Consider the following 25242-nt stretch of genomic DNA (forward strand, 5'->3'; position numbering starts at 1 on the left):
GTTAATCAATGGATGTTATATGGAGCCACTGGCGAAGCCCGGTCTGGTCTCTTCCGAACAATGAAGCTGCAGCTTTGTCACCGAATAACAGCGGCCAATGCCAGAAGACCAAACGGATCCTAAATGCACAGTGAACTTTGGGTACTTCTACGGCCCCAGGTCGTGCTTGGTTCGTGGCGACAAACTATTTACAGCCCAGAGGTGTACAGATAAAACATACGATGCGCCATGGTGGCTAAGTGGTTATGTGCAATGGAGGTGAAGTGCAAATCGCGCCCGTATGCTGTGCGATTACAGCGGCAGTTATAAAACCCCATGTGACCCCAGTTAACCCGGCACCTTCCTCTACGGTGGTCCTTATAGCCCGTGTGTCGCTTCGAGAAATTATAACCAGAATTCCCAGTTCAGATTCACAACTTTAGATGTATATTTGCCGCGTAGCAAAGACAGTTTCATAAAGTTTAGCGCCTCTAAAAAGCTATATGAAACGCATATTGTGTGCCTTTGTCGAATGCAAGTTCCAACAGGCTCGAGGATTTTTTTGTGTTCTCTTCTTTTAGCAATGTGCAGGACATGATGGAATGCTTGTCGGCGTGTGGCATTCGTGCGAAAGCAATATTTAACGCGGTACCAACCATGGACCTTGTGTGAACTCGGAGTAACTAGGGTAAGCTAGGATTAGCTCTGAAGAGCATCGCGCAAGATATAGCCAATGGAAGGGTGACCCTGAGAGTGACCTTGGCCAAACCTAGCACAGCAACAGCCCATGCAGAAATAAAACAAATACTGCCGTGACTGGGCTTAGAACGCGCGGTGGCATGAACAGATCAGCTTGGCGGCCACTGCACGAGAGCACTGTGCTATCGCCGCACCTGATCACACCTCGTGTTAAATTGCAACACACTTTCGCGCTGTTCATTGTATACCATCGTTCTCATGAACATGCATCTACGGCGCGAACAAATCACATCACCTTAGCCCCGCCGCAATGACTCAGTGGTTACGGTGTTCGGCTGCTGACCCGAAAGACGCGGGTTCGATCCCGGCCGCGGCGGCTGAATTTCGATCGAAGCGAAATTCTAGAGGCCCGTGTTCTGTGCAATGTCAGTGCACGTTTAAGAACCCCAGGTGGTCCGGAATTTCCGGAGCCCTTCACTACGGCGTCCCTCATAGCCTGAGTCGCTTTGGGACGTTACAACCGAATAAACCAAACCAAACCAAAAGATCACCTTAACATCGATCAGAACTTGAGTCTAATATTATCACCAGACGTGCCTACGACCAAGCAGGTCAAAACCATGAGCCAACCAGGCCAAACGCATGCTTTCTTACGTCTACTGGGATTAACTACTGTAAACCCCTATCACTTTTTTTTTTGCGACACAGCACATGTAAGTGTTCTGCACCTTTCTCGTTTTCTCCGCAGGACAATGTCGCTCAGGCAGCTCGGTATATTCATTACAAAAAAACATCCGTATGAAAACAGGGCCGAGGCGCGGTTTTAATGCCAGATTGGTACTGGCATTGCGACCGATAGTCGTACTGTGTGAAACTGCAGAATCCAATTGATATGAAGCATCGCCAAGGTTGCGGTGCCACCCACAAACCTGGTGTCTTGTGCGGTCGTGGCATATATGTATTGAGGAAAGTGTTAGAAACGCCGCTGCTACGTTTAAGAGGAATGCGACACATAATTTGCCCAATATATTGCCACGTATCATTGTAGTGTTCGTTCGTTCACGCTCAAGGCTGCAGGAAAGGGTTGTTATCACTTTTGTTCGTGACGCGAGAAGCGACCAGACTAATCTCGATTGATCGCAGCCAAGAAAGGCTGCATCTAGGTTTTTCCAGATTACTGTAGATGATATTGTCCTGTTATCTGGAAGTTTCCTTGCCGGCTTTAAATTGAGCGATGCCGCGAGCGGCGGACATTCGTAGTTCGACGACTGACGAGCGCGTTTGTTGCTTACGCCGCCGCCGAGTGACTGAATTCTTTTGCGGGCGCAAGTCAGCCCAAATAAAGCGCTTCGTTTGCAAGTCTTGTTGGTGTTTTCGTGACCGCTGGACTGCCGTCACTACAACGTGACAATATCATACGCGCTGCGACATGAGACCCTGCAACTGAGAGTTCGCAATTCCTCGAAACCCCATTGAAATAAAATTTCCTGATAAAGCTTTTTTTGCCTTTATACGTGTCTTTTTTTTACTTATATGGCAATGAATTTCTGCTTTTATTGTCACTGAGGGTTTTTAAATTCAAAAGAGACGCTTGCGAATCACCCATATCAAGAGTCCTGAGAATGCGCTCATGAAGCGCAAATTGGACATCGTTGAACAAAGTTTTGCAGTCATGAAGTCCATGAAATGTAGTAATTTGAATGCCATTTGCTGTTTCCAAGGCATTGTGCAATAGAAATTTAAAGAACTACTTGTCATGCATGAATGGTTTATTAATATTTGAATGCAAATTTAGCGTGCAAGTGCAGAAATGAAACAATCTGATTTGCTTCGCCGCATCTACTAGAAGTAGACTCTTTCGATAACTACCAGGCTGATGACGTGATGCCCGACTGCTGTTCCCACAGTTTTTCGTACAGTGAACAGCCAAGCAGTAGAAGCAAGTTTCAACGGTCAGTACTCATTCTCCGAATGTTTCTGCATGTTCAATAGAAACGTCAATGGGTGCTATCCCCATTAACCAGTGCTTGATGAAAAATAAGGACTGATAAACATGTGGTAGTTGCAGGAGAACAGATGGCTTGTCAGAAAAGTGCTCATTTATCGAAAGGGTATTTTGGCGAGATCTAACGATCACCAAACAGTTTCGTGTCGCTCCAGGCGCTCCTCCAAAGGCGCGACTGCCTCTTGCGAGAAATAGCGCTTACTTTTTTCTTTACGCTTAGATACGGTCAGGTTATATTTTTAACATGGTGGACATCTAAGCTTGAACGCGCACAATGGTTAGTACATCGGTCAGCCATCTTCTAAAAACGTTCAAAAGACGGCAAATAAAAAGAAAAAGTAAGCGTTTACTTCGACATGAACATGTGAGAGCCATTGCAAGAAGATGGAAGTAAACTTATTCAGTGAAGGAGTACTTAGCAGACTACAAATAAGTATATCTTGTTCGGGCGCTGTAATAAGTGTGAAGCGTACGGTGCCGTGCAGGTTGGTTGGAAGCAGCTTTCTAAAGGCGTTAGTTTTGCGATGATGTAAAAAATCTCAGACGGCATATGCGTATGTAAATGTTTGTTTCGTAAGATATAATTAACGTGAATTTTTGCGGATATGTAATGATTATGCTTGTGAGAACAGGGATCCTTTAAAGGCTTCATAGGAGTTTATGTGCATGCATTCAGACTGAGGTCCAGACTCTCAGGGGTTACTTCAATTGAGAACAACTGAGACTGCGAAATTTTAAAGCAACGGTGATCGTTGTTTCCTTTGCTTATTCTGGTAAAATATTCAGTTAGCGATAGGATACTGCCTTTTTTTACAAGACAATAAAAACTCCCAAACACCGAACAAATCCCGCATGCGGTGGCCAAGGACGTCTTCGTGACCTTTCCGGTGTGGGAGCGCTGTTCTGCAGTCCGGGTATTGTTTTCAGGCCTTGCGGATGAACGCTCAACAGTTTACTTGGAGAAGGAGAGGTAGTTCCTGCCCTCTCCACCGTTTCTGGACCTGATTGCGTCCTGCGACCCGCAATCACCGCCTGTAGCCTCTCTTAGCCTTTGCTGCCGCAGAACAGCTGCTGTCTTGATTACAAAACTGCTGGTTCCCAGAGGTATTGAGGAAGCCCAAGTTCGAGTAATTGCGCTTTCGACAGGAACGTTTATCTGTACTTCGGCGAAAAGAATGATTTTTTGTGTGTACGGAGGGAGCCCGGTGAGGCGAAAAGAATGATTTTTTTTTGTGTGTACGCAGGGAGCATGGTGAGCGTGCATTAACAGAATTTTTGTTTGCGCTCAAGAGCAGAAACTTGTCCACATGTTTCAATATTTTTTACCGGGAATAAGCCTGGGCTTGCAAAGTGAATATAGCTGGGTAGCTGGTAAATGTAGTTCAACGTTAAGCATTTTTTTTTATGTGCGGGAAATTTTTGTATCGTATTTTGTTCTTTATCTTCTTTGCTATCCGGCTATGCGGATATGGTTGGCTAGTGGCGGCTTTCGACTGCTGAGTGTGAGATTATCACACTGCTGAGAACGCACTTGTAAAACCTTGATGTCACCTTTATTATCCGTGTTTCGTTTGGGCATGAGAACTGCGAACGGTGAAGGGCTTACTGGATATTGTAGATAAAAGACAAAAGAAAAGAGAGAGGCGTAAGATCGCTTGAGCATTCCACTGCTTAAACGTAAGCTGAAAGAAAGCATTTTTTTCTAGGTGCAATATAGCACCTCCATTCTTCAGCACCACACACATACACACACACATACTAGGAGGAAAGCTCATATCTACACGAGCGCAGCGCCGACATCAATCACAGCGGCTCAGAATGGCAGAAGTTTGTTTTAGCCGATTATATGCAGTTCGCGCGTTTTATGAATTCTGTGTATTTCAGGCAGAGATATTGTGAGACGGAGAGTTTAATGCGGCGTTCTGAAGTCGATTATCCGGTGTTTACAAAAATGCGTGCTCACGCCAGACAGTTCAGCGACTAGTTTTTTTTTTTCGGTTCACCAACCCTCTAGCAGTGGTGAATGTGAGATGCTTTTCACTAGCCACCGCGTATTGTCCTCCTCACAAACTAAAAAAACAAACAAAAGAACTTTCAAGGCTTTCGGAAGCTGGTGTGATAAATGCATTCAACGAGAAAGCAAACACCTCAAGAGGTGATTTAAAGTAACCGCGTCAGCCGTTTCGAGATCCATTGCTGCTAGATGTAAGCCTGCCCCAGATAGTGTGTACATGTTCATGTGTAAGTCTGTGCGTTCGTGTGTAAGTGCGTGTGTGTACGCGTGCACGCACGCACGTATGCCCGCACACACGATCCTACATACACTCACACACGCGCACACACTCACACAGACACGACGCGCACACATGCACACGCACATGCAAGCGCGCATCTTTGCACGTATGTATATTTTTTTCAGTAATGAAAAAAAAATTGGTAAATAAATATACAACACTTCTTTTCACCAGCGGCTCTAAGTGAAATGAACCCAGCGAAGCGCAACCCTTTCGTGTACACATAATTAGTGAGGTTACGTCATTTTCCGGCAACCTTCACCCGTGTCGCTCAATTTACTTCCCGCCCTGCCCTAGCACCCTCGCATTTTTTCTGTCCCCTCCCTTCCCCGAGTAAATTGAAGGAGCCTAAATTTGCATGCGGAAGCGTCCTCTCTGGTAATGAGGCGCGGAAAGCGCGCTAATCCAGCGCTCGAAACAATCTGCCAGTGTCCAGACCCCCGAAACTGCGTACTTTCCAGTGTTGTTGCAACCCACCATGCTTCACGTGCCGAGCTCCTGGACTCGTTCCGATTCCCTGGCACAAGCGTAACTGAGGGACAGAGCGCCCAAAACCCATTTGCTTGCCAAAAAGAAAGTTCTCTCTTCTTTTTCTCTATATTTCTTCCTTCTCTAGACACTGCACGCCCGGCATATTTGCTCAGTGCCGCCGCGTGCGCGTTGAGTCTGCGAGGCTAGGCTTCGCTTGGTTCGCCTAAGTGTGCCTGCAGCTTCCTTTTTTTGTACTTTTTCTGAGTGGCTGGGTCTGCAAATGGACGAAAGGCCTGCTACAGTCGGGGACTTCTTTTCTGTTCTTCATGCTTTCGAGAGTTGGGTTAGTGCTGTGTCGTGTTTTCACCGTGTGTCGACAAAAAGCAGTCTGCATCACGCTGAGAAGACGCAGAGAAAGAGTGACGGTGCCGCGTAAAGTCCGATGCGCTTTGAAAGGGAAGAAGGATGTTTATCTTTCTGCTCTCTGAGCCCGCGAGTGAGTGGCGGATCCAATTTATTTTCTACTTGATTGCGGAAAATGCGTGGTTATGGAGGCTGTGCAGTCAGCTCATCTCCTCAGCATCTACTGAGAGATGCCTGCGATGTTTTCCCAATTTTTATACCTGCCTAAAGATACAAAAGATACTGGCAGAGCATACATTGCTGTTTATAAGTATAAAAACTAAATATGACCGATGGTGCTTCGGGGGATAAAAAAAACAAAAAAACATCAGAAATATTTCCAAAACCCATTTTGTCCGCGACCAGTGAAACCTTTATTGGGGTTGTACTTGAACCAGAAGTCTATATTTGGTGAGCCTGGCTATTAATTTTAAGCTAAATACCATAGAATTTCTCCTCATTGCAAAAACCGTGTTTCACTCGCGCAGGAAGAACATGAACTACGAACATATATCTCTAACAATCGACAACACGACTCTGCTGAGGGTGCCTCAATACAAGTATCTTGGTGTCCTGTTCGCGTCTGATATGCACTGGAAAGAACAAATTAATAATATTTGCTCCAAATAAGCCTATGGTTGTCATATTTTACTAAAGGCCAGGGACTGCGTTGATCTTCCAATTCTACGCATTCTGTATTTCGCCTTTGTGCACAGTCAATTATCTTATTGCCTGGAAGCATGGGGTGGTACATATAAAACATACCTAGATCCTGTTTCTCGCCTTCAAAAACGAGCTATTCGTATGATAACTTATTCAAATAATACATACCCCAGCAGGCCACTCTTTCAGCAGCTTCGTATCTTACCCCTATCAATGGCATATAAACTGAAGATAGCTGAAATAGTAAACAATGTAATAAAATCTAACAACCCCCTGCCCATTAGTTTATTTAGATTACCAATGAAACAAACAAGAGCTGCAACCAACAATCTATTTAATTTACCACCTTGTTACAATATGTACGGCCGGAGACTCCTAGAATACAACGGAGCCCATGTGTGGAATGAAATCCCTAATGAAGTTAAAGAAAAAAAATAACTTTTCGGCATCTTTAAAACACTATTTAATTTCCATGGAAATGTAGGATTGAATTCAATTGTGTGTGTTAATCTTGAAGTTTTTTTTTATTTTACACGTTCTGCAGTAATATTGTACTTGTTTTGTATTTGGACCCCTCACTAGCCGTAAAGGCTATGGGTCCAAACAACAGTTTGTGTACTGTTTCTGAGAATAAATAAAGAAAAAATTAAAAAAAAAACTCCTTTCACATCACTTTAACTAGCAAGCTACACCTTCTTCGTTTTCGTTTGACTTGGAATAATGACAACGAAACAACCTCACTGCTTTACGCATTTTATAGTAGTATTCTCGAAACAGACCTGATATGTTGGCCTTTCCAGACACAAAAGGCGAGGTTCTTGAGTTTTGGTGAATGCAGTGAACGCTATAAATGCTTTGCACTTTCCGTGGGAACCTGTAAATTGAACTACATTGATGTTACAGGAATGTGTACTGAGTTATCGAGGTTTCGTTCTGTCACTAGTTGTCTTTCTCGTCATGCTTTCCATATTGGATGCAGTCCTTAGTTCCGGCGCCACACAGAGAGATGAGATTTATATTTCGATAACTGAGATTTCCCCACTACCGATGTTTCATATGTGGAAATGATTGCCGAAAGTAGGCGATATGTCCCAAGGCATTTCTTTGCCTTGCATGTAGGAGTAGAAAACGGTCTCTACCGTTATTTTTCTGCGTTAACACTGGCGCGAGTTACGTGGGCGTTAGCGGTGTAACGTACACTATAAGAGCACTTGAAACGAAGAGCACTTATAAAATAACGAGAAACCAAGAGATCGAGGGCAGCTCGGTCCAGGGACTTATAAATAATAAACTGATTTCAACCCACGCTCTAGTAGCTCCTGTCGAAATATGCATGCAAACGCAAACCTGCTTAGACCAAATGCTCTAAGAAAGCCCTATACAGCCGGGAATAACTCAATAATCAGACCCCTGCCTTGTCGCAATATGAAGTGACGTCACTGAATTTTGTGTCTTTTATGAGCAACGTCAATTTACATTACTTGTCGTCACTTGACTGACTAATCTAGTTTCAGCTCCCTGCTCTGCGCTCGAAAACCTTAGGCGGCTGTGCAGTGCGTAGACTACACTCCGCGCAGCCAAAGCTTCCGCAGCACCGATCGAACCTTCTTGGAAATTCGGCCAGGCGAGCTTGGGACGGGTTTTAATGCGAGAGAGATAAGGGCCGCTTTCTGTAGAAAACCCGGCATCGTCGGTGTTGTGAGCGAAAAATCCCCGCAGAAGCAACCAGGTAGGCCACATGGGTCACGTGGCCTTGTGGCGTAATCAAAACCTGCCCACCTGGTTTAGAGCAAACTAACTCCAGTGGCAGTTGAATTAATGGCTGGTCGCTCGGGAAGAGCGATCTGGGTTGCACTAGGCCCACCGCTGGGGGCCCCTGCCATCGCAGGGCAGCGACGCATCGCTTAACTGCTCCACCACTGCGCAAGGAGTGGTGTGATGACTCCCAAGAATCTATAACTGCAATGTCAAGAAGAAAGTGTCAATGAAAAACCGCTAGTAGTGCGGTTTCCGTCAAGTTACGACTTACGTAGCTTCATTTATTGGCCTTAAAAGAAAGTTATCACGTGACCAGCTGCTCGCTCACTTATCTGCCTCAATGTGCCCCCAAAGTCTCATCGAGGAGAGGACTTCAGAAAAATCGGATTTTATGCTTTAAGGCGCGTCTTGGGACGTTCAAGTGGCACAGTTGTCATGTGGAAGCTTTTTCTTATTGTGCGGGTTATGGTTAAAGGCAGGCAAAAAAACTACTTTACGTAAATATTATTTTGCTGCAAATTTCTCAGTAAGCTGTTTCTCAAAGAGATCTACAACTTTTCCATTGACACTTTGTTCCTCAAGTCAATAATTAAAAAGTTAGTTAATTAAGCTTAACTAATTAGTCAACCTTGAAGAACGAAAAAAATACTGCAGACTAGGTCACGAGACTCTAAACAACCCTCATTTGGTTTCAGACGGCTATGACATCCCGTGTTTTTTAAAAGCTCGGTTACATTCAGCTGGGACACCTGGTATATTGTAACAACCAGCCCACCGTGTTAGGTGGCAGCTATGTAATCATGAGAGGGTGATCGAGAAGAACAGCCTAGGTCGCAACCCAACCCAAGCAGCCCAAGTCGGACCGATGGCTGAACCTGCCAGAGAAGGACGGCAGTGGATCATCGCTTAACCGCTGCACTACTGCGCCAGGAGTAGTAGGAAGACTCACATGGATCTATGAATGGAGAGAATGACCAATTCCGCATACGTGGACATTAACCTGTTATGGCTATTCGAACAACTGCCCTCCGTGAACACTAGATCTGAACACCGAAACGGAAGAGAAAACCGAACTGCTAGCTCACCTGATTCGCATCTGGCCTAATTACGCAAATCGACCCTAAATTTTTTTGTCATATTGTTTTATGGCGGTTACAAATCGTCTAGGATTTGCGTATCAATAGGAGACTGGATGGAACTTGGTCGACTAAGTCTGACTAAAATATCGCGCTGGAACATATATAAAGTAATAGAGTGCAAGGAGACTGGTGAGAAAATAATTTCGTTCGCCTGGTGATTTCCCTGATGCGTGATTTTTGGAGTAACAATGGGCAGCTCAACCCGCCTTCATATTTTAAGGTCCTTACACTTAACCTCAAATTTGAGGTTAAGTATAACAGAAGTCATTCGTAATGCCTGTACGACAGGGCACGATGCCAAAATTGTTCCTCCATTCAGTTGTCCTGCTCTACATGACTTTGCTGCGGAGCTTGCGATCAGTCATAGCGTTCCGACGCTACTTGAAATGCATTTGTTGAAATGAAACTTTTAGAAGCTCTTTTTGAAAGTAACGGCTGGAATACAATTCTATTACCTGAGGATAAAAAAACAGCGCAAACGGGGACGAAGCAGAGAGAGGGACACGACGCTGCGTCGTGTGAGTGTGCGTCGTGCGTCGTGTGCGTCATGCGAGGGACAGCGTCGTGTCCCTCTCTCTGCTTCGTCCCCGTTTGCGCTGTTTTTTATCCTCAGATCATGCACCAACCAGCCCAAATTTCCACCCTTTCAATTCTGTTACATGTACAGGATTCTTCTTTTACCATTATTGCGGTGGCTCAGTGGTTATGGTGCTCGGCTGTTGACCCAAAAGACGCGGGTTCGATCCCGGCCGCGGCGGCTGAATTTTTTTGGAGGAGAAATTCTAGAGGCCCGTGGACTGTGCGATGTCAGTGCACGTTAAAGAACCCCAGGTGGTCGAAATTTCCGGAGCCCTCCACTACGGCGTCTCTCACAGCCTTAGTCGCTTTGGGACGTCAAACGCCATGAACCAACGAACCGATTATTCCATGAAGCAGCCAAAACTTTTACAGAATTAGAAGGCTGAAACTGTCAAGTGAAATCTAATGTTTACCGTTAATACTAATTTCTGACAGCCAGCGTTTCAAGAGAAAGTTAGCAGTGCTCTATTCACATTCACATTCACATCCAAAACATGAAATATATGAAAAGCGTTTTGTTGCGTTTGCACTAGGTGCCCCGCTAGCGAAAAAGGTGTAGTACTGTCTGAGGGTGAAGCTACCACCTGCCAGCTGTCACATGGAATTAATGGCAGGTGCGCAGTGCGCTAGAACTAGGTGGGTGTGTAGCGAGAGAGCCGTTGTGTGTCCTGGTAAGGCCGTTTAGCGTCCTAGTGAAGGAAGAAAACCGGTTTCACGGCAGCTGCAGTCTTCTCGGGAGGACGAAATCCACGCATGCCAACTGCAGCCAAATGGAACGGGGAGTATCGCGTCTGCTGCAGCATAGTTGAAAGGAGTCAATCCGGTTCTGGGGCAGCTGCCGCTAAATGAAAGGGCAGAAACAGCGCCGAGCTAGCTGCCGCTTACATTGTCACTAAAACCGCAATAAAAGGAAACGATTGCGAACGGTACATGCGTATTGTGGTAGAGAAACTATATTGCAAGTAATTTAACGAAGTGAATCGGAGAATAATTTTCTTTGGGAGAAAATTAGCAGAAAGAACGGAGAGAATCAACAGCAATGCAAGCATTTAACGAAAGACGCATCTCTAATGGCCGTTTCATAATAAGAACGGTAAAGACGAGCTTCCCAATGGAATAATTATATCCCTTGAACACTTCATCGCGAACTATACGAGGTGAGTATAACTTTATGATCCATTATCGTTTTTCTCCCAGCATCTTATTTCTAGGTATAATGCGGTTTTGAAGACCTCGCAACTACATGATGATTGCAAGAATTGAATATCTGAGATCCACTGTGTCAGGTCAGCATTAGTCAGGCCAGCTTCATCGACAGCGCAAGTATATTTTACTGCGTAATGTACCCGAAATTCAAAAATAGGGACCCTGTCTTCATCGGACTGCATAGACTGCTAAAAGTGTGCTGACAGGATTTAGTATAGATGACGACTGTTCTCGTTAACGTGTGCAGTTTGCTGGGGGCGGGGTTGGGCTAATGGAAGAGATCTTCAGAGAAAATTGCCTCGATGAGTGGTCTAAATGAGATCCTTGAGCGGTTAACGATAGCGACACCAATATGCGCCCCTGCAATCTACGCTCCCTTTGATGAGTACCTCGCCTGGGCCCATTTCCGAGTTTGCGTCATAATCGAAATCACCTTTTTATGCTTCAACTGACTGGTCGACAAGCCGGAAGCGGATGTAAGTAAGGCCACGACTGTGAGTAGCAGTAGTGTTGTATCCTTTCTTGTTTCAGTTTCGTTTCTTTCAGTGTACATATCGCCATCGTCATTCAATATGATTTCCTATATAAGTGGCTTCACTGTGACGAATAAAGGGGAGTGTTTCTGCATACTGCGCTTGCGTGGTCCCGTGTCATGCGTCAGGTCTGAACCAGACACCACAAGTAGGATGTCACTGCGTTGCGGTTTCCGCAGCGAATTTTCCCGCGGCGCTATTGCTTTTTGCCGAGAAATGGAAAGCGGCGGAAGAAAAATTCAGCCAGATGTTTAGCTGCACATGAGGTGCCGCAGTAAAGAGGTAAAGAACTTCTTTATTCACCCAGTGAGTTCAATAAAGAAAAACAATATTTTAGACAGTTTTCTAGACTGTAAAGGCCCGAGATGCACTAAAAAGATAACGTTGTAAGCAATTAAGCCCGGCTTTGCAGTGACCAATCGCAGTCGCTGCAGCCGCCGATCTCCAATGGTAAATGGACGACAGCTATAGTGTGTTCGCACAACACTGCATTTTACATTTATGTTGGAGCAAAGAGGAAAATGTGTGGCGTACAATCGCTGCACAATCCGCGCTCGCTGCTTTGCTCGGTCATCAAGACGCCTTGACGACTTTCAGTCTACAACATCGCTAAACGCAATATCGGACCATTGTGCAGACGGCAATTTTCATTTTTCATTCATTTTATGCAGGCACTGCAACAAGCGCTAGATGCCACTGTCCGGCTTTTCGTTTTTCTGCAGTAAATAATAAAAGTGATGAGGTAAAAAATACTTCTTCCTGTGTTTCTCTTCGAGCATGCGTTGGGAGACGTTGCATGTGTAGTTTTTAGGTTCGCTAAGGCGTGAAGCACACGCATGCTCATTGAGACCTGAAAAGCAACTTGCCTGTGAACTCGAGAGCTCAACGCGGAGACACAGCAATTTGGATATCGAGAACCGTAAGCGACTCCGAGAAACCACCTCTGGCTTGTCAAACGCGTAGTTATACAGTGGCGCGTCATTGATGACTGACCATCTGCGCACATGATGAGCGAGGTCACGCAGCTAAACATTGCTCACGATCATGATGCAGGGCGCTTCAACAGCTAACAGAGTTCTCGAATAGTGATTTCAGGCTGGCATACATTGAATAGGTTGGGGCAACCGAAAAGGAAATAAAAATAATAGGCCCCTGCCTGCACCGTTTACACACAACAGGCTTAACCCAATTGAAAAATAAAAGAGGAGGCCCGTAGGCAAGTTGTAATTTGACCACCCATGGTTGGAAAAATAAAATAATAGGGAAAATGCTACATTAGCGACCCACAGCCGAGAGAGCGGGCCCGGGGAGGCTCCCCTGACCTCCCCTGGGAAGTAGCGGAAAGGGAAATGGGACGTGGGAAGGGAATGGGGACAGCGAGTATTTTGCTCTGATCCTTCAATTATCTCGACTCCATTGCTGGCATACAGTAAACACAAGAGTTTTGCGCAACAGTGCATCATCATTCAAATTACGCAAACACAGACGCGGCGATAACTCCGGCAATAGTGGCGCCATCTGGTTTTGATGGTTTGAACAATTTCTGCAAACCTGTGCTCTTTAGGTCTAGGAGCTGCCGCTACCGCTCGTGCTGCGAAATAAAACAACAGACCAAATTTATCCTACATCCAGTTTTTTAAAGGGAAGATAAGACAAAGTGCAAGCCCCGTAAGAAATCCATAGTCAATTGACGTCCCGAAAAACTCAGACCGACGAGTGCACTCCGAAGCGAGAGGCTCCACTTCAGAGCAGGCCACCATGTTGGCTGTTACTTCAGTGCGGTCGTGCACGTTGCGTACGCTGTGTGGCGTCAGTGTCTGGTTTCTTATACAGTTTTCGCTGCATTCAAGCTGGCACACCTTCTTCCAGCGTTTCGACCAACATTTAGTGGGCGGTGTGGTCTATTAGGGCGGAATCTCAGAACACGGGCTCTGGTTCTCTTCCTCCTCTGGTAACTGATGAGTGCGTTGTTGGTACAGAGAGCCTCCGCAATTTCATCGTCATAATGTTTCACGACCACCTAGGTGCGACAAAAAAAAAGGTGCCGGTTTTTAATAGAGCATTAATCGAGATCTATATTACTCACTGAAGAACAGTCAGGACGCATTGAAGACCTGCACTAAGGTTCATGTCTCCTGATAATGCATCATTCTTCGTGTTCATCTCCTGTTTCATCTTAAAAATGCTGTTGCTGACCTTCAAGAGCAGGAGCATTAGAAACCAATAGTTGAATGTGAAACGTTAAACCGTTTGGGATAATATTTTTTACGACTCAATACTTCAAGGTAGCGTCACAGAATTTGAGTGATCCATTTTGGAAGGTTGGAGACGACTGCGGTTAGCGGTGAATACTTTCTATACAGTATGTCTAGAGAGTTTTTTGAAATTTATTTATGTTTGATGAATTCATACGTTCTGCTCACGGAAAGATCTTGGGGAAAATGTAAAGATGGAAAAACCACTGCTAAACATCATCGCTGAACATGTGAAAACCAATGTACGGAAAAGTAAAGCAATCAAAAGCGGTAGGCCTAGAGTTCCATTTTCTAAAGCTCGGTCAGAAATATCTTACTTGGATATTCTGTTGAATGCCTCATTTTTAAAAAAAAATGACCAATTTTTAAAAAAAAACGAAATACTTATTACTATATCAACATATCTACTTCCTGCTTGTGCGAGAAAGTTTCGTTTCTAGAAGGAAGTAGTTGGGTCTATAACTGTTAAGCTTCTGGCAGTCAGAAAAGGCTCGGAAGAGCCATTTCTGAAAACAGGCTTGCGTTCATAATTTTTATTTCTGCCTAAGCACGCAATGTTTACAGCTAGACATAATGCAGTTGAGCAGTTGAGAGCCTAGAAGTACATAATTTTAGTGTCATACTTAATGTTGTTATGCTTTTGCACCTGACAAAAAAAAGCAAGTGCAAATTAACAAAACATCGCCTTTGAAGGACTAAGGGGCGTGGTTCACAGCATGAGAGATGCATTTAATAAATTAACCTTCTAGGTGCACTTTGTGCGGCACGAGCTGTGTTGCACGGAAACGATGCATCAGCGGCAACTAGGCCCCATTGTGTCAGGCCATTATATCTATTATACAGCAGGGGCGAGCGTCGGTCCAGAGTAGGATGCTATGCATCATTGCTAGAGAAGGAACAGCATGGGCAACGCACCTGACGAACGGGCACAAGAACTTGGCGTCTCTGAAATCGACGATACTTTCCCTTGTTTGGGACTGGAACTCTCGGACTCATCCACTTAAGTGCCTTTTCTCAAGACTGCAATTTGGGCGCTAAAGGTTCTCGAAAATATTACAAAATGACTGATCGTCCACCCGCTTATGTAGGTTAGCTCATGTGGATGATATCCTTGGACGCGGTCCTGTAGCATCTAAACGCAATAATTTCTTGTTTTTTTTTATGGCATGGCTCTCACAACTCAACGCGCTATTCGACATAATTCACGCATTATTATTCTTTGTGTTTTTGTATATCTCGTTTTAGCTTTTGTTTCTTTTGAGTACGTCGGTGAAAAGCCGTATTGCTTGGCACTGCAAAATTAGTGTGTATTTTTCACGCTGTGCGTACTGTACTTTGCTTTGGAGAGCGATATTAACGGGAGTCTGAAATGATTTTTATGGGCATATTCTAGTGCAAGAGATCTCTAGAGGTGGTCTTTGTGGGCATTGGAGACGAATTTGAAAGTTTTTTTTATAAAATCGCTGCTCGCAGTAGCTCGTAACCGATTAGAGCGACACCCCACCGAGCGTCCCCTACCACGATGACGTCAGTGGGCAGAAGGGTGAGCCTTCAAGCTCGCCCAGTCTGCCCACTGACGTCATCGCGGCAGGCGACGCGTGTTGAGGTGTGTCGCATAAATCAGTTACGAGCTACGGCGAGTAGCGATTTAAAAAAAAAAATGTATCTGAATAATATTGACGCATGTCTTCCTTAGAAGATGAGGAAGAACGCAACGGGCAATTGGAGAAGGACGAAGTGACTCTGCCCCGTCTCGGGCTGACCTGACTGGCTGCTGGTGTTCGTCGGCGCAGGAGATTTCTTTGTAACGTTACGTTACAAATCTGGTGGAGGCAGTGCCGAGTACGCTTCCAGTGCTGCATAATCTACCTCTCACTACGGAGCTTACTCCGGTACATCAGCGCCTCGGCCGCCGCCTACGTGGAGAGCCCCCGGAATTTGGGCCCCTTCCGGCAATACCAGGATGACGCAGCCTCGGGCCCCTGTAACACCTGCGGCAATGACATCTGAGAGTAGGCTTCCCGCAAACATCCTCTGCCATCAGCCGCGAACACCACCGTCTTTTCATGGAGACGTGTTCGATTTCGCCGAGGACTGGCTTGAGGCCTTCGAGCGTGTGGCACGTTACAACGGGTGGACCGATGTACACAAAGATTAAAGTGGTGGTTAGTGCAAAACACTAGAACACCAGAACAAAGGACTGCCGCATTTCGGTGCAGGTGCTTACATCTGAATTTTGCCACGGAGTATAAATGACCGCACACGAGGGAAATCTGCCAGCGGCTGTCTATAAGTTTAACAAAGACCTTAAGGACCTGTAATTCCATGGAAGAAACAGAAGAACTCAGGAAGCACAGGTTACGTTTGACAGGCAGTGTACCAGCGCGTCTCGTTCGACAGTTTCTTAAACGAAAGAGAAATCAGTGGGTAGTAAAATGATTTTCGACCATTTAGTGACGGCGTGTCGGCGTGGTTACTAAATATAAAAGTAAACTTAGCGTAACAGAGTTGTTCTTTTATATGCTAAGTATACAGCAAAGAAATAAGAAGTATTAAAACTACAGCTATTAATATTTCTTGAAAAGCTTGAGAAAAATGAAATCTCTGAATTTTTTTAGATACTTCCTATTTTAAGTCCCATTGTGACATATGATTTCGTCTTTACTACTTTTTATCTTCATCCATGGGACCTGCTCTAAGGTCAACTGTGAAGGATCAGTTCAAGTGGAAAGATTAGTCTCAAAGAAGAATTCACATATAAGCGCCGCAGAAAGATATTTAGGGCATGCTTAATTACTTTCACTGCAGGGAAACGTTCATAACAACGAAACAGCCGCAAAGCTAACGCATTTTTAAATCATACATTCGAAAACTGTTTCAGTTCACCTGAGTGCCCTTGGTGCAGGTGCGCGCAGGGTATGTGGGGCTTAGGCGGCAGGCTTTATTAATCACCGATGTTTAGCAGGGAGGTAGTTATAAAGCTAGGTTGACACTGTCAATAAAGATCATCTTTTTTCTTTTGCACGCAGTTTATGACTTGCACCAAAAGACACGAAAGTGCCAAGGTAAACTCATTTAGCTAGTCTCTCGTTTTAATAAACACCCAAGTTCATTGCGAGCTGCGCCGAATGCGAAGTATCTCTGTCGGGACAAAGTTGATTGTAGACAATAGCTTTGAAACAGAGCAGGCTTTGTACATTGCACACAAAAATCAGGGTTTGAAAGTCTGTCCAATATCTCGTTTAATCCGTGGAGTCAGTGTCTGAAACATTTTTAAGCTCGTCATCTAGAGGCAAGCGTACACCGCTATCTTGTTCGACTGCTGCCTGCTGCTGAGTTTGAAACTAAATGAGCAGTAGTAACAAAGCATGATGCGTAACTGACATCTTGTTTTTCTATTTTGTTAAAAACAACTGTTACTGCTCGGTGAGCTTCTGTTATTGAAAAGAATGTGAAACAGCTACAGGTGGCGTTAATGCATGTCACTTGGTTTTAATTTATTTCTTCGAAACTTGACACCTACATGTTCGCAACTGAATTCACGAGGAACTTCCGCTGCAGAAACAAAGTCGGGAACACAAAGCTGGAAACTGCAGCGATGCTTTCTGCTGAAGGCTACACTGATATATGTTCCGGACGCAAATGTGGGCTTTCTCTTATCTTCAGTCTAATTTTTGCTTACTTAGCCATGCTCACGGTTGCTCATGCAAACGAACCATGTGCTGATTTGATGTGCTGAAACATGATGTGCTGAACCATGTGCTGAATCATGTGCGACAAACAAGGACGATGAGCAACTGCATACACTCACAATCTTGTAGAACTTTCATGTCTTGCTTTTTAAGCATGCGGTCCCGAGAGGTAACTAAAGATAGTGTTGCTCCGAAAGTGCAAACTGCATGTTGTTCCTTTATCGTTAACTCATGGTTCTTCAGTTGACGTGTATAGCGAAACAAGCATGTCATGTGTTGTTATTCTTGAGAGGTGTTCCGCTGGAAGTGAGAGAAAAAAGCTCACAGGGGAAATAATGTTTATGGGAAAGGGAACGGCGCCGTAACTGTCCTGTTTCGATGGACACCTCCGGTGCTGTATGAGAGAAAGGTGAAGGGAGAGAGTGAAAGAAGAAAGCGATAAAGAGGTGCCGTATTGGAGGGCTGAGCAATGTTTCCCAACTCCTAGGGATATTTACCTTGCACACAATGGGGAATGTGCATTAGTGTTTAATGTATCAGGAGAACTAATAACTTAAGGGGGCTTAGTCGAGGGTCAGTTGGTAAGACGTAACAGGGACGCAAAACCTCAAAAGACGTGGGACATAGGCAGTAGAAAGAAGCAGTGGAAGCGAGTGTATGCGCCAAAGAGTCTGAAAGCTGCATTTTTTTCAATGTGCATACGGTTTGAGATTGAAGCAGGTTTGAGTAGTGGGTGTATGCGTTCAATATTTCTGAAAAAGTACAGGCATTTCTGCGCACTGTCTAAAGCTGCCAATTTCACTTGATTGCAGTCAGTGTAAAATGCAATATTCCACACATTAGCGCGTGTGAAATGACGGTGTAGTAACCTCAGAAAAATTTTCTTATCAGCATGGCAACATGAACAGGTGCCCCAAAGCAGTGCTCTTTGTTTTTTTTTACTTTTAAGTTCATTACACAATTCAGTAATTTCTTTGACGCCGATCATACAAAACAACCTTATCGCAATCATTGTGCAAGTAGCCCGTTTTTAAGAACCAAGAAGGTTTTCCAGTGGGCCGTGTGTTCAGTATTGCACAAAGCAAACTAAATATTTCACCACTATTATCTGCGTCTCGACCGTTACCTTGCTGATAGCAGAGGAGTGTTTCCGGGAGGTTCCAGCAGTGTGCAAGCGTGAGACGCCATCAGTTTTTGTGCCTTACTTCTACGAGGCGCTGTGGTTATCAAACCTTCGAGTCAATATGCACAAAAGTGCTCCCGGAATGCAAATAAAATTGTTTAAAGGGTCCTGAGAGTATTTCGTAGCTTCAGTGCTTATTAGTGCACTTTCAAACGAAATGAAATATTACTTTTCATACGTTGCTAAAGCCATTTCTATCTCTACTTGTTTATTTGTGCGCACAGCCACTGTGAATATTATGCAGCCCAAGAGGTGACTTCGGAGCCATGTAGTGGGACCTCTAGTACCTCTCCAAGTCCTACGCAGTTGCCGGAGCGAAAGCGCGAGGTGCCGTCATTTGCAGAGATTTGGACTGCTAACAACGCAAAATGAGCTAGACAGAATAGTGCAGCAGAGAATCCAGTAGGTGGTATTTTTGCTAACGATGGTAAAGAAACTCACATGAGAGAAACTTACGTCTTTGAAGAGATAACCACCGCCGTTTTGTTTGACATTTTTAGCGAAGGAGCGAAATAGTAGGCACAACCTGGTTGAATCGGTAAGAAGGCATCGAACCCGTGGGGGTGTAACAAAAATTTTTTCTTAGGCAAAGGCAGAGGAATATTAGAATATTGTAGGTAATGATATTTTACGTGCAAAAAAAAGCGGCTCCAAGTCTCGCGGCAGTGGAAGACTGGGTATTTATTTCTATCTTCAGAGGTTTGACTTCTCGAAGAAACAATTTAACAAGTTATATAATTTATTAGTCAACTGTGCAAACTGCTTAAACGATATGAGGTTTCAGTATTGTTCAAATATGCGATCCTGCACCGAAGCACCTGTTTTTATTGTTATGTCTGTGGATTCGCAAAACCACATGTCCTCGTAGTCCAGGTCTTTTGTCTTTGCGGGTGCCATGAAAGTTCGACTAACGATTAAAATCTAACAAGGCTTCTCGAAAAATTTCAATCAAGGCTTCAAATTACTGCCTTTCTCAATCTGTCTACATCTGTGCTCTGGGCTGTAGCGATAGGAAGTGAAGCGTAAGCGGCGACAAATCATTAATTGTCATTAGGAGCGCATAGATGCATGACCGAATGGAACTCATCATAAATTGCTAGTTTGCTTTAAAACCTTATCTCTGTAGAAACAGGATTGATAGGAGCGTAGTAACTCGACCTTGAGAACTTCAGAATGAAATCGCGACAGCCGAAAAAAGGCGCTTAAAATTAGTAGAAGTTAGATATACTACTCCCTTCCGATGGTGAGCGAGTTATTTGGCTGTTGACCCGCACTAATGTACTATAGTGCTCTGAGGTACGATTTTTCATGTAGCCAGATATTGCAGTTCGATTGCATGAAAGCACGCGCATTTAGGTTTCCAACTGCGAGCGCATCGCTAAATGCGAGGCAGAGAAAGTACCGAATGACGTGTCTAAAAGGTCTTTTCTCAAGACTATCAATTAAACTTACGGGAATCAGCAGCCAAAACTCACAAAAAATAATGTTTACTCGATGTTTGTTTTAACGCAGAGACTTGTTTACGAATGCATTGTTGACAACGGTAATGCTGTTTCCTTAAACGTAGCTACAGGCAACGGTTTATATTCTTAACCTTCTGCCTTTTCTCGCTGGTTTTCTTTTTCTTTGTTTATTTTCTTTTCCTTTTTGTGGACACAGTTGGCTCTCTCGTAACAGGGGTGGCTGAACTTTTCTCTAGAATTTCATTGCACTACTTCAGAGTACAGCACTTACTTTTTCTTTTTTTCGAGGGTTGGGCGGGGGGGGGGGGGGGGGGGGTGCTTTCTCTCTTTACAACAAGAAGTGAACAAGATTAGACGCTGGAAAGCGACCAGCGAGTCTCAAGGGTCGGCCGAATTTTGGTCTTCAATGAGTGCGGCTCGACGCGACGTGTTTTCGCGTGCGTGCTTTGAGCGCAGATAGCTTTTAAGGACAACGAAGGGCTAGTGCACGTCAAGTCTTTGGCGGACGATGTCCCTGCTCAGAAACTGCACTGAACCCTTTTTTGTTGTGAGATGAAAAGGAACGCGTAAGCGTGGCACGAAGAAATTGCTAGCTCACGCATAGCGAAGAATGTTGTCCTAGTATATATAATGCGCGTAGAATGAAATTCAGGTCTTAAGGGGCACTTCGAGGAAACTATCTGTCCTCTGCACGCAGGGGCAGCGAATTTATTTGCTTTATTTACATTGTTTCAGAGGAACTTGCGCGCTGCTCAGAGAGAACATGCTCAGAGGATTCAAAATATCACCATTGTAGCAAGAGTTCTTCGAAGTCAAAGCAGTGACTCCAGCACCCGAAGGTGCCAAGAAACGAGCAAAGAGCCTTGATCGCTGAGAGTAAGATGCTGAAGGTTGAAAACAAGCAGCTCTCTGTGAATATTTGCGTCGATGTTTCTCACCGTCACCATCATCAGCCCGACTACGTCCACTGCAAGACAAAGCCCTCTCTCATAACGCTGAAATTCCCTGTCTTATGCCAGCTGCGGCTACCATATCCCCGCAAATTTTTTAATCTCACCCGCCCGCCTAACTTCCTGCTGCCCCCTGCAACGTTTGCTTTATCTTGAGATCCACTCCGTTACCCTTAAGGACCAGCGGTTATCTTGCCCTCGCATTACATGCCCTGCACAAGCTCATTTCTTCCTCTTGATTTCAACTAGGATGTCATTAATCGGCGTTTGCTCCCTCACCAACTATGCCCTCTTCCTGTCCCTTAATGTAGCAGATATCATTTTCCTTTTCATAGCTTGCTTCATTGTCTTCAATTTAAGTTTAGCACTTTTCGTTAGCCTCCACGTTGCAGCCCCACCGCTAAGTACCTGTAAGATACAGCTGTTATAGACTTTTATCTTGAGCGATATTGGTAAACTGCCATTCATAATCTGAGACAACCTGCCAATTGCGCTTCACACCATTTTTATTTTCCTAATTATTTCCCTCTCGCGATCCGTATCTGCCGTCACTACACGCCCTAAATAGACATATTTACTATCCCCTTCCAGATCCTCGCTACCAATTATAAACTGATGTTTCCTTGTGAAACTGTTGGAGATTAGTTTCGTTTTCTGTATTAGACCCACCATTCTGCTCTGCCCAAGTCATTGATCATGCTTTGCAATGCATTCCCCTGAGTGACTTAGCAACGCTATGTCATCAGTGAATCGCAGATTACTAAGGTATTCTCCGTTAACTCTCATTCCCAACTATCCCCAATCCAAGCCCCTGAATACCTCTTCTAAAGCAGCGATGAATAGCTTTGACGAGATCGTGTCTGCCTGTTTGACACCCTTCCTTATTTGAATTTTCTTCGTTTCTACTCCTCTCCTACCCTTCTTTTTTGTGTGTGTGTTGTTTAGCGAATGAAAAACTTGTTCAAGGGGTAAAAGCCTCGTCTGGCTTGTAACCCCCCCCCCCCCCCCCCCCCGCCTCCTCTTATACTAAGTGCATGGAACAACTAACGAAAACAAAGGTTGAAGAAATAGAACAGTACCAAAGCAGTAACAATATTGCGATCAATGACGTACCAGCCACGAGTGATATTTTCTCGTGGACATTCACAACATGAGTGCGTTGGTCCAAGAAACTGACGACGAGAGGAACATTGTCATTTGTCTTCGAGTTTTGACCTCGAACTCAACAACCAAGAAAATTGTTGGTCGCTTGTTGAGCGGCGGAGCTGAAAATATGTATTCGCTATGGTCAAAAATGAAAGTTGGCACAAAAGGAGTTGGCCTGACTTGTGAAGAGGAACAAAATGGAATATTTGTTGACTTCATGCCGCAGCCACAAGTTTGTGGCAGGAGATTGGAGAGAGCTCTCCAATTTTCTTCGATTTGCAGATGACACGCTACAGCAATCAAGTGCTTGGAACAACACTGAGGAAGAAAAATTCTCAAACACAAGCATGTGTCCGCAGGTACTAATGAGAAAAGATAACAGGGCATCGTCTTGTGAATCGCGAGTACCGATTACCGCGCGAAGATGAGTTGAACGACCGCTGCAGTGGCCTAACAGTTTAAACATCCGCCTCGATGCTGTAAGTATGTGGTTCAATCCGCAGTGCCGCCGGGTATCCACCGATAATACAACACGCACAAACTTTCCCCTGCCCTGGAACTGGGTTCATCTAGGGTGAAATGCTTGGGAAACGGGTCTGTGAGCCCGCCTTGAGTACACGAAAACAACTTGAGCCAAGGCGCTAATTGGCCATGCTTTTGGTCATTAAAAATCCATCATAAAAATCAACATGTAAACAAAAGCATAAGGTATTATGCAAGCCTTTTTTGAATTTTTGAGTATATGTGACTATTTGTCGTGAGAATCCTTTAAAAGCGAAGTTAAGTCTAACCAATCTAATTTCTCCGCTGATAACACTTGCTATCCGAAGTATTAGAAAAAAGCTCCAAAAGTTGCAAGTATTTCCGTACTTCCTTCTGCTGACGTTAGAAGCCATCGTTTTTACTGGAGTCCTGGATAATGAACATTCATAATCGCAGTTGTTGACATCTCCACCTGTGCACGCTTAAAAAGAAGAGAAAAAGGTGGAGGTGGTGGGGGGTATGTGTTGCTAACAGTTATGATTATGGCATTGTTCATGAGTACAGAATAACAAATGTAAGTGTTGAATTTATAGGCACCTTTTCTTAGAGGGAAGCGCAGCATCGTTATCCACCGATTGTGTACAATGGGGTTACACTGGAATGGATGACATCGGCGTTACATTGAGTCGTAACAGAAAGTGCCCGCTTTGGCCTGCCGATCAGTCAGGACGTCATTCTTCACGAACGAGCTCTAGTTGCTTGCAAGTGTGATAACTCATGGTAGGGGATTCAAATGCGCCTTGGAGTGGACGCACTGTCTGTGGCGTTGTAGTTGGTATCACCTTCGCTGTGACGCGAAACATGAGAGCATGCTGTCTATTTACTTAAGGCACCTAACTGCCTCGCCAAGCTTCGTAAAATCGCTGATTTGCTACTGTCCGGTAGGCATTTGCACTAACCGTGCGCAGTTCATCGCGCTCTCTTACCCCCAATTCGGTAATATCGCTTGGAGAAGAGAACTGCTATCTGCAGTTATCACAGACAAAAGAAAGAAATAAGGAAGAGAAACGAAAGATAAGTGAACACCGGCACTGGCAGCAGCAGAGTCGCGTCTCCTCCACAGGCACTCCTAACCGGCACTTATCACTCGAAGCGGGTCAATTACACGATGCGCCGCAGCTTATCGCTATCTTCATTCAACACGCGCATTACCGATATCGCGCACCTTTTTCCCGCCCACGTCTCACATCGAACGTGCGCCAGAGACACGGTCCATTGAAGAAGTGGTGGAGACGCTTGTCGGTTTTACTGCGCTGTGTATTGTTTCCGCTCGTCGCGTTACGCTTGCGCTGCGACGTCGCAACCGTTGCCCCCTACCCGTGTAGTGCAACCTCTGCGAGAAACCGTTCTTTGTGTTCCGCTTCGCAAGCTGACGGTGTGTGTTTTCCCTGCTCTGATTTCGAAGAAACCCTTGTGCGTAGCGGATAAGTGAGTGCTTTGCGTCGTGCTGTTCATGGTTGTGGTGTCAGTTACGAGAGCGCTGCGCGTGTAAGTAGCATCGGTCATCAACGCCACCTGTGGTGCGGGGATGTGTCCAAGAACATGACGATGCCAGAGAAAGACGTGATGACCAATGAGTCGGCTCCTGCCAAGTTGGATTCGGTTACAGCTCGCGAGCTACTGGGACAACCCTGCCAGCGAACGGAGCCCGACATTTGCTGGGCTGAGATAGCACCCCGGTGAGTGAACCTACAGCGACGGTCGAGAGACCATGACGAAAGGCGGGCGTTTTATCGCGCCTGAATAGGAGGAGTCGAACTTTACAAGCGCTCATTTTCGCAGTGGTGCTGCACAGTAGGGGAAGAACTCGATCGGTTATTGCACTTGTCTTGCTTTGAGGTTAGACGCCGTCCTCATGTACACTCACGGAGTGAGGACGAACTCTACTGCATAGCTAAGCGGGCGTGACGTTTGGGCATTGAAATAAATGACGTGTAATTGATTATTTTTAAGTTTAAAACCTTCTCGCCTCTTTTTGCTCCTCGCTGCTTCTGAAATTCATAATCTTAAAAACAAAATCTGCAAGTCTTCATGTCACCTTCTTCCCGCACGTACAGGCGTCGTTCGACATGCGCATTCGGTTTGAGTGATTTATGCTTCGAACAGAAGTTGATCAATATCCTTTGTCTTTGTTAACTTTTTCCTCACGATTTGCTTTCCTTTGATGACAGGCTGTAGTCTAGGGCCGCTTTTCTACATGCAAGGCTTGCGACCTGCTTAGCATCTTGCATAGAAAAGCTTCGTTAGATCCCTTTTTTTGTAGAAAAGTCGGTGGCGATTAT

At 44.9% G+C, this 25242-nt stretch overlaps 1 protein-coding gene across 2 annotated transcripts in view; it reads left to right on the top strand.

Annotated features, from left to right (window-relative positions):
• The window catches only part of LOC149371484 (adenylate cyclase type 8-like), a 427973-nt gene that overhangs the window by 67867 nt on the left and 334864 nt on the right, over positions 1–25242 (top strand). The window contains exon 1 of one of the 2 annotated variants that reach the window (XM_089565712.1): positions 24113–24639. The exons of the other annotated variant lie outside the window; for it this stretch is intronic. Within the exon in view, the coding sequence (XP_089421838.1) occupies positions 24503–24639 (137 nt within the window). The 5' untranslated portion in view covers positions 24113–24502. Of the gene's footprint in view, positions 1–24112; positions 24640–25242 lie in introns of those variants that run through there. 2 annotated transcript variants of the gene reach the window in all.

The sequence above is a fragment of the Amblyomma mixtum genome, chromosome 1, assembly GCF_055824585.1.
Source record: "Amblyomma mixtum isolate Tamu chromosome 1, ASM5582458v1, whole genome shotgun sequence".
Classification (NCBI taxonomy): Eukaryota; Metazoa; Arthropoda; class Arachnida; order Ixodida; family Ixodidae; genus Amblyomma; species Amblyomma mixtum.